We start from the raw sequence: 15750 nt of genomic DNA on the forward strand, positions 1-15750 counted from the left end.
TCTCGGCTGTGAGAAAGGATATACAATTGTTGGGGACCCGGGTCGAAACCCTAGAGGCAGACCACGACGCTACAAGGGAATATATCTCCCAGCTGCAAACTGCTGTGTCCTCTCAATCTACTGTGTTAAACGACATGCAGAGACATATTGAAGATTTGGATAACAGAGGGAGGAGGAATAATGTCAGGGTCCGTGGTCTCCCCGAAGCCACTGGCGATGATGACCTGCACGTCACCCTGGAAGCTATCTTCAACATGATTTTGGGTGAGCCTGCAACCCATAAAATCAAATTGGATAGGGCGCATCGCGCGCTGAAGCCAAGGTCCGCCTCTGGGGTGCCGCGAGATGTCATATGCTGTATACATGATTTTACTCTAAAGGAACGGATCATGTCCAAGGCGAGATCTCTACGCAACTTCGACTTCGACGGGGCTCCTATCCAATTATACCCGGACCTCTCGTGGATCACCTTGCAAAAGCGGCGTCTGCTGCGCCCTCTTCTGACTACCCTGCGAGACAACGACATTCTCTACAGATGGAACTTTCCGTTTGCGCTGGTTGCTCGTAAGGATGGACGCTCCGCTGTTCTGAAAGATCTATCTGACCTCGCTACCTTCTGCGACACTCTGGGTATCCCGAAGCCTCGCCTTGCTGACTGGACGACCACTCCTCCGCCTCCTTCGCCACCAGCGGTCTGGCAAGCGGTGGGCCAGAAGCGGCGCCGACGCCGGTCCAAGGACTCTACCTCAAGCCAACAGTCCTCTCCGAGGGCTCCTCCGTAATTGTTCTTTGGTTTACCCCTTCCAGGGGTTCCTGAGTGGTCTTCTTCTTATCTACATTCTCTGGGCCCTCTACTGTTAAATTTTCTGTTCTGATTTTGACACTGTGTTGATTTGCTCCACTGTTCAAGTGTTATGATAGTGTTGAGTTCATTGTCACTGTCCTCTCTATCCACCCTTCTCCAGCCCCCTTGGGGATCTATGTGTTTTGCCTCTGGGCTTATAGCCCCTGGGCTGGTTCTACTGCCCTTACCCCTTAGCCCTCGACGCTTCGACTTGGGTTATTGGACAAGTGCCTTCGTTATTTTTGTTCTATGTTTTCTTTGTGGTCTCTACATGTTTGCCCTGTCATGGTCTCTTCACCTCCCTACCCCCCCTTTCCTGTTGTTTGTCCCACCCCCCTCCTTTTGTTGGACTTGGACGCCTCCTGCCAGATCACAGCAGATGTGGACCTGCCCGCCTGGGCCTTCCTCTACTCCGGGCCGTGGTGAGTCTTTCTTTGCGCACGCTCTCTCCTCTTCCTTTCTCAATGACTAACTGTATATCTTTAAACGTTAAGGGTCTGAATTCCAACGCCAAGCGGCGTCTTGCCTTGCGGGAACTCCGGGATCTGCACGCAGACGTGGCTTTCCTACAAGAAACCCACCATGATGCCTCAGCTACCTTTAGATTTGCCCAACATGCCTTCCCCCAGATTTTCTCGGCCTCCTCTGGCAGCAAGCGTGCTGGGGTGGCAATTATGTTCACCCGCCATTGCCCGATACGAGTGGTCTCTACTTTTTCTGACCCAGGGGGGAGATATGTTATCGTCGAGGGCTTAATACAAAACAAACCTATTCTTTTCTGCAATATCTATGCCCCCAATAAATCCCAAATTTCCTTTCTCCGCAGGGTGCTCAGGCGTGTAGCTGCCTACCCCCCTTCTCCCAGAGTGATCGGTGGTGATTTCAATATGCCCATGTCAGGTACTCGGGATCGACTGTCTTTACTAGACAAGCCGTTGACTCGTGACCAACTTAAGCTCTCTATGGAGTTTAGGAAATTGGTTCGCTCTCACTGTTTGTATGATCTTTGGCGCATTGACCACCCTGCGGAGAAAGCTTTTTCCTTTTACTCACACCCCCATAAGCTCCATACCAGAATAGACTATTTCCTCGGTAACATACCCACGGTCCGTCTCCTGCGGGCGGCTGAGATAGGCCCTATCTCCTGGTCTGACCATGCTCCTATTGTTATTTCGCTGCGATCCCTTCTCACCCCTACCAGACAATGCCACTGGCGGCTGAATGACTCCCTACTAAAAAGTGCCCCTACTAGAGACTCCATAAAGTCTTGCATTACCTCCTATTTTACAGAGAATGAGGGCTCTGTGGGCTCACTGTCTATGCTATGGGAAGCCCACAAAGCTGTCCTGAGGGGCCATTGTATAGCCCTAGGCTCTAAACTAAAGAAAGATGCATTGACGCAGATATTAGACGCCAAGCAATCGATTCAGTCCCTTGAGCAGTCCCTGAAAGCTCGCTCCACCCTGGGGACACTGCGCAAACTGATAGCGGCCAGGGCTCGACTCCGAGATCTTCAGATGCATAAAGTAGAACGTTTATTACTTTACTCCAAACAGCGGTTCTACGAAAAAGGAAATAAGGCCCACACTTTGCTGGCCCGTCGGCTTACCGACCGCTTAGCTGCGCAGTCTCCCCACGCCCTTAGGGATCATACGGGTGCTATCAAATTCCACCCACGAGATATTGCTTCGGTCTTTGTCGACTATTTCTCTAAATTGTATTCTCTCCCTTCCTCTTTACCTACAGACCCCGCTATGCGCAACCACCGTCTCAGAGACTTCCTGGAGAGCTGTCGGCTCCCGATGCTTTCCCAGGAGGCCTTGGAAGAGCTCAACGCACCATTTACCTCTGAGGAGCTTACCGAGGTTCTGAAGTCTCTGCCTTCTGGGAGATCACCGGGACCTGACGGTTTTACTTATTTATATTACAAAACATTTTCTACAGAATTAATTCCCAAGCTTCTCCCTCTTTTCAATTCCTTCCTGCAAGGCACCACACCTCCTTCCACACTCCTTCACTCCTACATCACTCTTATCCCTAAACCCGATAAGGATCCCCTCGACTGCTCTAGTTATAGGCCCATAGCCTTGTTGAACTCAGATCTGAAACTATATACCAAACTGCTTGCTTCCCGATTGGGCTTCTGGCTCCCTACCTTAGTCGATAAGGATCAGGTGGGCTTCGTACCCGGTAGACAGGGTGCTGACAATACCCGGAGAGCGGCGGACTTGGTGGATGCCATCAATAAGCAGTCTGGACAGGCCCTGATGCTAAGCCTCGATGCGGAAAAGGCGTTTGATCGCCTGAGTTGGCCGTTCCTCTTTGAGGCTCTACAGGCCTATGGGTTCTCTGGGCCTTTCCTTACTGCTGTTTCTGGCCTCTATTCTAACCCCACGGCCTCCATTAAACTGCCCCATCAGCTCTCTTCCCCTTTCACCTTACGAAATGGAACACGACAGGGGTGTCCACTTTCTCCCTTGTTGTTTGTACTGTGCATAGAACCCCTGGCGTCGGCCATTCGTCTTAACCCGGACATCAAGGGAGTATCTATAAAGGACAAGGAGTTTAAAGTCATGCTTTTTGCCGACGATATTCTCCTCTCCATTACGGATCCTTTGGTATCCCTCCCAACCCTCCACAATCTCCTTACTTCCTTTGGGGTCCTATCGGGCTATAAAGTGAATACTACCAAAACTGAAGCCCTCCCTCTAAACATCCCTGCTGCCCTACTCTCCTCCCTTCGCGCTTCCTTTAAATACAAATGGAGTGATACTTCTATCAAATATCTAGGTATTCGTCTGTCTCACACCTACGGGACCCTATACGCCACTAATTACCCCTCCCTTTTCACCACACTTAAAAATCTTCTCACAAAATGGGATATCCAACATATCTCCCTCTTGGGCAGAATAGCGGCGGTTAAGATGACGATTCTGCCAAAGCTCCTATATTATTTTGAGACATTGCCCGTTAGGGTACCTATGCGGGAGCTTAAAGCCCTCCAGACAGCTATTTTTAGATTCATCTGGGCTGGTAAGAGGCACCGCATTCCGAACTCAGTATTAATGAATGGTAAGTCACAAGGGGGCCTAGCAGTCCCTAATGTCCAACTATACTACTGGGCGGCTCATCTCCGGCATATATTTGGATGGTCCTCCCTTCAGACGTATAAACGCTGGGCGGTGATTGAAAAACTCTGGCTAGCCCCTCTTCACCCAAACTCCCTACTTTGGTCCTCATCCCCGACCCCGCGTCTGTCTATCCCACTATTGGGTCCTATCCAATTCACCAGACATATCTGGTCCTCTTGCGCATCTCGATTTGCCCTATACTCCAAAAATTCTCCTCTGATATCCTTTCTGTTTTCCCCTTCTCTGGAGGTGGGCATGGACCCGGCTGTAGCTCAATTGTGGTCAAGCAGGGGCCTCTTTCAGCTAGCGGATATAGTGGACCCCCTCACACGTGTACTCTTGCCTTTTGACACACTACGGGACAAGTTCAGCCTTCCTAGGTCGGAATGTCTCACCTATGCGAGTGTGCGGCACTATATGCAATCCTTATTTGGCTCTGTTGAGGTCTCCAGGCCCACCTCCTTTGAACAGCTAGCCCGGCTGGGTTCATCTTCCAAGGGGCTTATCTCAGCTATATATTCTATCCTTAACTCACCCGTGGGGAACTCCACTGTCCGACATAAATATATGGACAGGTGGGATGCTGTTCTGCCTCGACCCGTGCCCCCGGAGCTGTGGCAGATTATATGGAGCAGGGCGGCCTCTTCCTCCATCTGTACCAATTACAAGGAGGTTCATTATAAATTCTTGATGCAATGGTATCACACCCCAGAGCTCCTCCATAAGTTCAATGCAGCCATCCCGGCCCTTTGTTGGCGGTGTAATAACCACGTGGGCTCCCTGCTCCATGTCTTCTGGGGCTGCCCGGGTATTACGGGATATTGGTCTCAGGTTCAATCGCTGGTGTTCGCTGTATTGGGCGTGCAGATTCCTCTGGACCCGCTGCCTTACTTGTTTAATATCACTCCTAAAACGATGGGGAAGAAACCTACCAAACTATTATTACTGCTTCTCACCGCAGCTAAATCTTTAATTCCTCGCTGTTGGAAACAGGTTTCTCCTCCCTCCCTGTCGGACTTACTCGCCCGAATTAAAGACATAAGAACCTTAGAGAAACTGACGGCCTCCTTAAACAATACCCTTCCCAAATTTGAATCTATTTGGGCCCCTTGGGATGCCTACTGTTCACAATCTGACTCATCTGAATGATCTATTGCCTCCAAGTCCCTCAATCCCCCCCCCCCTTTTTTTTTTTTTTTTTTTTTTTCTCCCTCCCTGCTCTCTCGTCCTGCTGTCTTGTCTGTGGTCCTTGTCTGTCTCCCGTTTACCTGCTCTGTATGTCTGTTGTGGTTTGTTCCCTATACTAGTCTCTTTCTGTATTTTGGGGATTCATGTCCCCGAGGCTCCTCTTACTTCCTCCATACTAGTTAGAGATGCCCCTCGCAACAGTTCTCTGGAACCTAAAATAAGCTATGTACCGACTTGCATCCTCCTTGTCCTTGACATGTTTCTTTAGTGTTTTTTTTCTCTCTCGCAGGGATCAGTGTTTGATTCTGCAATTGTTTGGTTTCATTGCTGTTAATTTGCATATATGTGAAAAACTGAATAAATATCACAATTTAAAAAAAAAAAAGAAAGACGGTATACAGAGGTCAGTGCTGACTTCAGAGGAGAGAGCCTGGTGATGTAGCTGTAAATTAACTCTTTGTTGTCCTGTTTTGGTGCCTCATCTCCCTCCACCCCTCCCCATCATGAAGACAGGGGGGAGAGCTTCAAACTGCTTTTTTTTTTTTTTTTTTTTTTTATTATAAAAATGCATTTTTCTGCTAATAAACTCAATTACAAAGTTTCTTAAAATCGCCCGTGCTATTGATTTCTGCAAAAAAAAAAAAAATTAAACGACAGTGACACTTTAAAGTTTTATAGTTCAAATACAAAAGCAACCACTGGCACCCTGCGGCCGTGATTAGTAGTTTGAGGTATTACACTTCATCATCCATTGTTCCCGGATTTCACGTATCCCATTGCTTCATTGTGTGGCGGTAATACGGCTGTAAGGAAACGATGTGTCACTAAATTCAGTATCGGTTTTCTGACTTTTCCCGTTGTTTTCCAGCTCCATTGTATGAAGGACACTGACATGTTCTTGGAGATATGGCCACGTCCAGCTCCTCTCCGGATTCCTCCATCTCTATCTCGTCTCTCCTGGCCAGCTGCAGCCTGGGGAGTAGTAGTCGTAGTGATGGCGCCCGCACCGCGGCCTCTATACAGTACAAGGACAGACTGTACGACTCTGCCTCTAAAGCCCTGCAGGATTATATAGAAGACTATGAGGCGGCCAGCACTGGGAGGATCAGCATCCGTCCGTCCGCCACGGTTACTCCTCCTCCCCAGAGAGGTATGTCATGTATGGAGACTAGAGAGGAGCCAACCTGCAGCACGCTCCCCAAACTCTCTGCATGTGATTACCGGTGGCTGAAGAAGTTGGTCAGCCCTATGGAGTCCGGGAAAACAGGGCTATGGCCTATAGCTGTATCCATGTTTTCCAGGACCCCCCAGGACTGCATCCAACTTCTTCAGCCACTGCTAATCAAATGCAGAAAGTTCAGGTTTTGACAAACCCAAGTGTGCTCAAGGTTCGCTCATCTCTCATGGAGACTTGTTACCTGTTCCATGCTGGCCAAACCACAGGCAACATGAAACAAGAACAGACCGCAGGGTCCCATGTTGCAATGATGTACTCAGGAGTTTCAGTAAAATCATAGTTTTAATAGACCACAAGCTGCTCCCCACCGAGCTGACATTATGTGACGGGTCTCTCCTTGTACACTATGAAGAGAAGTGTCACTCGAGGCAAGGGGTAATGGGGGAGATTCATGGTTTCACTACCTTAAAGGGGTACTCCGGGCTGAGGGGCTTTTTCGCCTATGGCCAGGGAGTAGGTAGATGAGAGCAACGACGTCCCCTTACCTTCCCAGTTCCAGCGCCGGGTCCCAGATCGTGACGCTCCGGTCTGCGCTGCCCGGCCGCTTCTTGGTCTCTCACACAGCTGGACAACGGTTTGTCTTGGTCTCTCACACAGCTGGACAACAGGGGTTGTCTCGCTCCACCGCAGCTACCAGTTCAGGGGCCTCCTGATGTCTGCCACCCTTTTAAAGGGAATCTGTCACCCTGGGAGAGCAGTGCTAAACCCACACCATCCCTGGATAGAGCCCCCCCATACTTGCCCCCTCCTGCTGGTCCTGCTCCTGATGCCGGTCGCATCGCTGGAAAGTTGCTGCTGCTCCTCTGCTCACTCATTATGCATATGAGCAGAGATGAGTCCAGTAGCCATAGGTAATCACTGCTCCAGTGATTTCCTATGGGCATCGGACTTAACTCTACTCATTTGCACAATGAGTGCAGAGGAGCAGGACCGGCAGGAGGGGGTAAGTATGGGGGTGACTGGTTTCCTATAGTAAATACAACTAATTCTGCGCAAAACAATGTCTCATATGGCAACTTTGACGGCTAAATTAAAATCTTATGGTTGAACGTATATAGATATGATGCTTCTCTGGTGTGGATGACAGAATCACGGTTATTTATTTCCCCATTCGCAGCTCGTCCCTCAGTTCGGCGCAGTCAGTCGCTGACCAGGAGCAGATACGTGGCCCACGATCCCGAGCTCCTCAGCCTGACCACGGACGATCTCCTGGGATTCCCTTCTGACGGATCCCTGCCCTTCTCTCAAGCCTCTGAGCGGAAACGGAGGAAAAACCTGAAGAAACAGTATGGATTCTCTCCCAATGTGGCGGCTCTGGCTTCTCCCGTAGCCTCTTCATCGCTCAGGCGGACAGACGTCACCGATCTGGATCTCCGTGACCACAGACTCCACTTCACGAATCTTCAGAGAAGCAGAGAAAAAAATCAGGTGGATTATTTATTGCGAGAAACAAAGAGAGAACACAATTCTGGGCTTTATAATAAAGAGACTTCCATGCTGCATAAGAGTTACCCCCGCTGGCTGACCAGTCACAAGTCTGACCTGGGGGTGTCTGGCATTACCAGTATTCCTGATGTCAAATATCCCATCTGGTTAAGGGATCACAGACTTCTGGATGATATAGATAGCCACATTACAAGGACTCTCTATAAGGATGGTCTGGACACAAAAATACACAAGTCCCTGGGCTTAATGGACCATTCACAGAGGACACATTGTGAACAGCAAGGCTACCGAAGGGTTAAATCCGGAACCTTCACAAACAGTATTAGCCATTCTGACCGGTCTGATTTGGATATCATGGAGAATTTACATACACCTATGAAAAGTAAGTGTCACCCCCTACTCTTCCTGGCAGCAGACGTTTCCTCCTTCCTGTCATGGTATTGATAGGCAAACTTCACTGTAACCTGTTTTCCTTTATTATAGATTATCATTTACAGAAGACAGGTGGCATCACACACAAAGATGTACCGCAGCAGCCTCCACCTAACGACCGAAGCCCCCGAACTGAGGACATCCTGGAGGCTGAGCGCTCCTGGGAGAAAATCCCCTATACATAGTAAGATATACTATAGCTTTCACTGCTGTACTCCTGGATCATACATGGTCTATACAGCGGCCTCCTCCCGCACCTTAATAAATCATGATCCAAATCTGCACCTGCTGGAAGCAGGTTGGGGCGCCCGGACAGATTCTTGCGCCTCTTAGTAAAATCAGCAGAAGAAAAGGGGGGGGGGGGGGGGGCTAATTTAAAGTGTCACTGTCGTTAAAATTTTTATTGCAGAAATCAATAGTCCAGGTGATTTTAAGAAACTTTGTAATTGGTTTTATTAGCCGAATTTTTATCATGAAAAAGCAGTTTGAAGCTCTCCCCCCGTCTTCATGGTTTTCCTATGGAGAGAGAAAGTAAAAGCAGCAAAACAGGACAACAAAGAGTTAATTTACATTCACATCCCGGGGTCTCTCCTTTGACAGTCACCATGGACCTCTTTGACCTCTAATTAGGGCTCTGAATAGCTCCCCTGCTGAGCAGTCCTTTGTTCTCCTCTCTCAGCTTCCTGCTAATCTCGCTCCTTCCCCCTCCCCTCTTTATAGACCAGACAGATCCGACTGATGAAAAAACAGTCAAGATTTTCTGATTCTGAGGAGTGGATGACAGAAAGGAGAGGAGGGGGGCACCTGGGGAAAGGCTTTTTACATGCAGATAATGGCAGATTTGTCTAATAAACCCAATTACAAAGTTTCTTAAAATCGCCTGGACTATTGATTTCTGCAAAAAAAAAAAAATTAACGACAGTGACACTTTAAGGCCGGCGTATAAGTACTCTAGTCTTCATAAATCTCACCCTTACAGTTGAGTAATATGTACAGGACATTTTACAGCTAGATGTATTGTCTCTCATGGCCTCCAGCTGTAGGACAATTCTCCTTAAACATAATGGTTGCACTATTTCACCCTTATAGTGTAATTATATACTCTCATCAAGGAGAGTCCGTCATAGCACCCTGCTCTGCACTGAAGAGGGGCAATAAGCCTGAAACAGCTGTCTGCAGATGGGAAGTCTTTGCTTTTGGAGAGATATAAGATCCCCAGTCCCAACAACTTCTTGGTGTGTATATAACTATATTGTCAATGAATTTATTCGCAATTGAGTAACCATCTAAATTTTTACTCTCAGCAAGTCCCCGGTCCACATCCAGTGTGAAGACGTGGAGAATAAGGGGCCCAAATCTTCTAGGTCAAATCTTGTGGCAGATTTCCTGAAGGATTGTGCACGGCAGGAGAATACAGTAAGTTATAGGTTATAGTGAAAATCTTTCACCTAAAATCCTAAAAATGTTGTACTTCTAAAAGTTCTTCAACTAGTTACCCCCTGCAGCCAGCTGTCTTACAGCCCGATCTAGGAGAAAGAGCATGGCTGAGCACCTGGTCATAGAGAAGACTTCTATGTTATATATTTCACAGTTATTTAATTGTAATATGAGAACAGGATCAAGGAAAAGGGGGAAGGTTACAATGGGGATTTTGTTGTACATTTTTTTTAGTTCTACTTTCCTATGAAAAGTGTATACACAGGATGACCACTAGAGGGCAACACATGTATTTCCAGAATTTGGCTTTCTTTATAACTTTGACAGCTTCTGTTCTTTAAGTGTTACTGTTATTTTTAGTAACTTTCGACGTGTCATCTGACGTGTGAAGTTACTGATGAGACCTGCTGTAATCCGGGAGGAGCGCATAGCCGCGCACATCTGTCCCCATCTGTCAATCAAATTTGACACTTTCGCTCCTTTACAGTGTATGAAACAGAAGAGTTGGATGTTCGGCCGGCCAAGGAGTGGAGTGCACTGCCGCAATCTCTCCCCCAGGCTGTATTTTAGGATTTCAGCGGGTTTCAGGAGTGACAACTATCAGTAACTTTTTGCATGCCTGATGATGTATCTACAGTTACTGCAAATGGCAATAACTCTTTAATGGTGCGTTCACACCTACAGGATCTGCAGCTGATTTTCTGCAGCAGATTTCATTTAAATAACTGAACACAGCATCAAATCTGCTGCAGATCCTGTAGGTGTGAACGCACCCTAAAGAGGTCCTTCAGCGAAAACCTGTTTGCTTTCAAATCAACTGGTTTCAAAAAGTTTTATATAGATTTGTGATTTACTTCTACTTAAAAACTTCTCTAGTCTTCCAGTACTTATCAGCTGCTGTTTGTCCTGCAGGAAATGTTTTCTTTCCAGTCTGACACAATGCTTTCTACTGCCACCTCTGTCCGTGTCAGGAACTGTCCAGAGCAGGAGAGGGTTTTCTGTGGGGATTTGCTGCTGCTCTGGACAGTACCTGACATGGACAGAGGTGGCAGCAGAGAGCACTGTGTCAGACTGGAAATAATACACTACTTCCCGCAGGGCATACAGCAGCTGATAAGTACAGGACTTGATGTTTTTTAAACAGCAGCAAATTACAAATCTTTAAAACTTTGAAACAGTTGATTTGAAAGAAAGATTTTCACTGGAGCACCCCTTTTAAGATACAGTAGGTCTCTTTCCTGAATACTGGCATCAGTGCTTCATAAGGATCTACAAGCAGTGAGGGGCTATATACACCACATTGTGGCCACATGCTTTGCAGGAATTCATGGACAACCTGTCAAAAATGTTTTGCTGGAACACACTGCTAAATGTTCCAGACAGGCACATTGACTTAAATGAGCCAAAGATAGTGTAATAGTGACTACATTTGATCCATTTTCTGGACGTATTCTTTGTCTATGTGGGACTGAAGTGTGGTCTGTATACATGTGGTAAATGGAGCTACATCTATACAGGCCTGTATGCTCCTCTGAGTATCACATTAAATCAAAAATGTCAAGTCATATATAGAGCTAGAAATAGCTGCTCTGTGCCCATAGGCTGCGTATGGTTTTGCACCTGCGCTTTGTTCTAAGTGTTTATCATATAACCAGGGCAGAGCGTGACCATAAGGAGTGTGTCTCAGTGTGGAGGACCCAGTGCACAGTGTAATACTCCATCTCCCCTGTGGTGGCGTTGCAGGTAAACTGATCTTGCCCGTTTCCATGATCATCAGGGGTCTCTCTATTTTCTGTGGACTCTCTAACAATAGAGATGGTTCCTTTATTGATTGTAGTGTATTATACTCTTCACTACCAGACAAATACATTTTCCGGAGGGAATCACCACGGTCCTGTAGAGGCTCTGAAGCACATACTCTTCAATATGCAAGCTTTCCAGCAAAACTTCAACCAGGAAACCAACTCCGAGCATTTCAAGGAGTTCCAGAAAGTAAGTGTCTTATTGGTGCGAGAATACAGAGTCTACAAATAGCAGCATCGTGGCCTACAGTATAAGGCTATGTTCACACTACATAACAGACCGCCCGTTCCGTGACCCCGGCCGATACTTAAGTACTTAAGTACTCTGATGCAGGCGCATCACCCCATGCCCGCATCAGAGCTTCCCATAGCACACAGTGAAGCAAGCAGCCGGAGCCGCTCGCTTCACTGTGTGCACTGACAGGGCTTTCTGACATGTCAGTTTTTTCCGGCGCCGCATGGGATCCCGGCTGGAGCGCATATGATGTGTGTACGTTCCAGCCGGGATCCCATTGCACATAAGACTATGTTTAACTCAAAACTACGGCCGTAGTTCTGCGGCGAGAACTACGGCTGTAGTTTTACGTAGTGTGAACATAGCCTAAGGCTATATTCACACACAGTATTTCCGTCTGTCTTTTTTTCAACCACAACCAGGAGTGTAACTGACGGGGCAAAATTACAATGGAAAGATTTGCTCAATTTCTGTGTTTTCAACCCACTCCTGGTTTTGGTTTAAAAAAAAAAAAAACTTACGGAAATACTATGTATAAACACAGCCTAACCCTGGAGAACCCTTGTGACTGTTATCAGTTATCACGAATAGGAATGAGGAAGCAGACGTGACAATATCTTGTGGTATACATCCAAGATGTTTTTTGGCTTCATATCATGACTTCAGATGCAAGGATATAAATGGATTAAATTGACGAATTGAGATAAGTTACTGATTAGACATTGTAAAACATTCTTTATTATGTCTTATTAGGTTTCCACAGAGGCAGAGTCTGAAATCCAGAGGATGGATCAAGAGATTTTTCCGGTGAATAAGTCACTGCAAAAGTAAGTTCTGGTCAGTTCAGTTAGTCTAAGATTAGGCTTCTTAAAGGGGTATTCCCATCTTCTAAAGTTATGACATGTCACTAGTATATGTGAGTGAGGGTCCAACAATCTATAAAATGAAGATGGACACAGTGCTGTTTAGTGCTATATCTTTTTCCATGTTTTTCCCTCAAAATCTGTTCCTAATGTATCTGATATAGCAGCATGAGATTGTGAGCTTCACCGGGCCCACTAAATGATCTGGTCACCATCCCTATATGTTTCCATGTTATAGGCTATTACAGGGATATAACTGGTAAATGGTTTGTCCTATGAGGTCTCCATGATAAGACCCATTGCTGTGAGTCTTACGATCAGAACCTTCTGTTATATCCTAAACTCTACTTTGGGGTTTAATCTTTTGGCTTTTGCATAAACGTCCCTAAACTAAAATGGTCTGCAATCCTACATAGATCCACTATGTGGAGCTGTCCCTGACCTACCTGGGCCTATGGAAGGGCGTGTACTATTTATACAAGATGTTGTGTTGTATCTAGAGATGAGCGAAGCGGGTTCGGGTTCGAGTCAATCCGAACCCGAACGTTTGGTATTTGATTAGCTGGGGCTGCTGAAGTTGGATAAAGCTCTAAGGTTGTCTGGAAAACATGGATACAGCCAATGACTATATCCATGCTTTCCACATAGCCTTAGGGCTTTATCCAACTTCAGCAGCCACCGCTAATCAAATGCCGAAAGTTCGGGTTCGGATGGACTCGAGCATGCTCCAGGTTCGCTCATCTCTAGTTGCATCCTCTATGGTTGTCCTTCTTCGGCTGCGGTTAAATCCTTTTTCTTTATTTCCCTCCAGGGCTCTGCAGCATTTATCGCGCCTCAAGGAGCTCGTAGGAGACTGTAATCTGAGGAAAAAGGAAGACCATAAGGAAGACCTGCAGACATAGCAGCGATTGACTCCACGAATGTCACTTTATTACTCCTAATAGTTATTTTATATGTGTTTTATACGTGATTTTATACTAAATCCATTACTGTTTATCCCAGTGTTTATGCCGAAATTCAGATAATTTATATTTTCTATTATATGTATTGGAATTCATGTTTGCTGCTTTTTTTTGGTATAAAATATGACATTCCATCATGTTATTGCACAGCGGCTCCTGTTTTTTGTTTGTCTTTTATGTAGCGTTCCTACAATCTTGTCACCATAAGATTTTATAAGGGGACGGTGTCCCTCATTGCATCATAATACACACTTCACTGCAGTAATACATGATACAAGATCACTGCAGTAATACATGATACAAGATCACTGCAGTAATACATGATACAAGATCACTGCAGTAATACATGATACAAGATCACTGCAGTAATACATGATACAAGATCACTGCAGTAATACATGATACAAGATCACTGCAGTAATACATGATACAAGATCACTGCAGTAATACATGATACAAGATCACTGCAGTAATACATGATACAAGATCACTGCAGTAATACATGATACAAGATCACTGCAGTAATACATGATACAAGATCACTGCAGTAATACATGATACATGACAATTTCACTGCAGCAATTACGGTTTTTAAAATATACCTTTTTATTAAAACTTGTTAGAATTACCAAAAATAAAAAGAGACAGTCTGACAAGATAAAAAGCAGGGTATGGCCCCCCCACCATTGAAGTGGAATTGGTATAGGGGAGCATGGATATGAACTGTAAAGCTTATAGAGGAAAAAACAAAGACTCCCAGCACATTTCCCCCCTCTACAATAAGTTAAAGTGTCACTGTCATATTATTTTTATTTTTTGCAGAAATCAATAGTCCAAGCGATTTTAAGAAACTTTGTAATTGGGTTTAATAGGCAAATATGCCATTATCTGCATTCAAAAAGACTTTCCCCAGGTCCCCCCCTCCTCTCTCTCATTCACTGCTTATGATCAGGAAATCACATCTTGTTACATCAGACATGCCCTGTCTGTTCTATGGAGAGGGGAGGAGGGAGATTAGTCAGCAGCAGAGAACAAAGGATTACACAGTGAGACCTGTGTGAAAGCCAGTATTCAGAGGTCAGTGCTGACTTTTGCTGGCTTTTCTGTATTTACAATATCGGGGGCTGCACCAGGTACCCAATATCAATACCGGCTACACATTATGGGTTTGGATGGGTTAGCAGATAAGCAGTGACAAACCTGTCACAATAGATTTCATGGGGTTAAAATGTTTATCTATAGATGTAATATCTGGCGGGATTCTTTAAAAAACATCATTGTCCTCTGATCACTGATTAACCAATATTTCCCCAGAAAGGTGACAATGTGAAATCAATTTACTGTAAGGTTTGTTGTAAAGTATTTCTGGCACTGCTGTGAGGTTTTTCAGTATTGGAGTTTGGTTTCCATTGACTTTCTATCCTATATTTAGCACAGCCAATTGACTTCCAGTATGGCCTCCATTACCACCAGGCTACCTGACTCCTGAATGGTAAACCTGCTTAGATTATAAAGGAATATTGGGGGTTATTACTCCATAATTCCACAATGGTTCATGCAAGTTGGTCCATTAATAATTCTTCACTGGCCATGTGCACAGTTTAAAGGGGTACTCCAGCCATGTACATTTTTTTATCTAGTCTTGGGGCTGCATAGAAGAGAATAGGATATTTATTATTTTCTAGCCCCAGCAATATGTAAATGGCCGGAGGGCCCCTTTAACACTAGACACCTCTAGTAAGTAGAGACTACCCCCACAGTGATCTCATTTCTGGCACACATATGTATTACTATCACTTGTTTTCTACGGCCGTCAGTCAGTTCTGACGCCAGAATGGCTGATCTTAGTCTATAATAAGGAAGAATGAGATGGAAAATGAATCCCTTATAGGCCGTATAACAATCTGATATGTAAATAAGGAGCCGGGATCTGTGTCAAGGTAATGGAGTCCACCGGATGTTGTCTGCAAGACAATCTCTTAGTTTTACAGATGCCATGTGATCACGTTCTCATGTGGCAGCTACAACTTTATAATAAGGTCACAACCGTTTATAAGAATTATTTTCATGCCTTTTCCACCACTGACCTGAGAAGGGGAGGCGAAGTATGGAGAACTGTCCCATTACAGCAGCCGAAATCATCTGGCCTAGATGGGCACATGGACGCCATAGA

General features: G+C 45.7%; 1 protein-coding gene across 1 annotated transcript in view; it reads left to right on the top strand.

Moving 5' to 3' along the window:
• Positions 1-13676, top strand: part of C3H18orf54 (chromosome 3 C18orf54 homolog) — a 16256-nt gene extending 2580 nt beyond the window's left edge. Inside the window, exons 2-8 of the mRNA XM_069963153.1 lie at positions 6032-6313; positions 7518-8228; positions 8330-8462; positions 9583-9694; positions 11576-11707; positions 12506-12579; positions 13427-13676. Of these exons, the coding sequence (XP_069819254.1) occupies positions 6070-6313; positions 7518-8228; positions 8330-8462; positions 9583-9694; positions 11576-11707; positions 12506-12579; positions 13427-13517 (1497 nt within the window). The 5' untranslated portion in view covers positions 6032-6069 and the 3' untranslated portion in view covers positions 13518-13676. The remainder of the gene's footprint in view (positions 1-6031; positions 6314-7517; positions 8229-8329; positions 8463-9582; positions 9695-11575; positions 11708-12505; positions 12580-13426) is intronic.
• Positions 13677-15750: the final 2074 nt, after the last annotated feature.

Source organism: Dendropsophus ebraccatus, chromosome 3 (assembly GCF_027789765.1).
Source record: "Dendropsophus ebraccatus isolate aDenEbr1 chromosome 3, aDenEbr1.pat, whole genome shotgun sequence".
Classification (NCBI taxonomy): domain Eukaryota; kingdom Metazoa; phylum Chordata; class Amphibia; order Anura; family Hylidae; genus Dendropsophus; species Dendropsophus ebraccatus.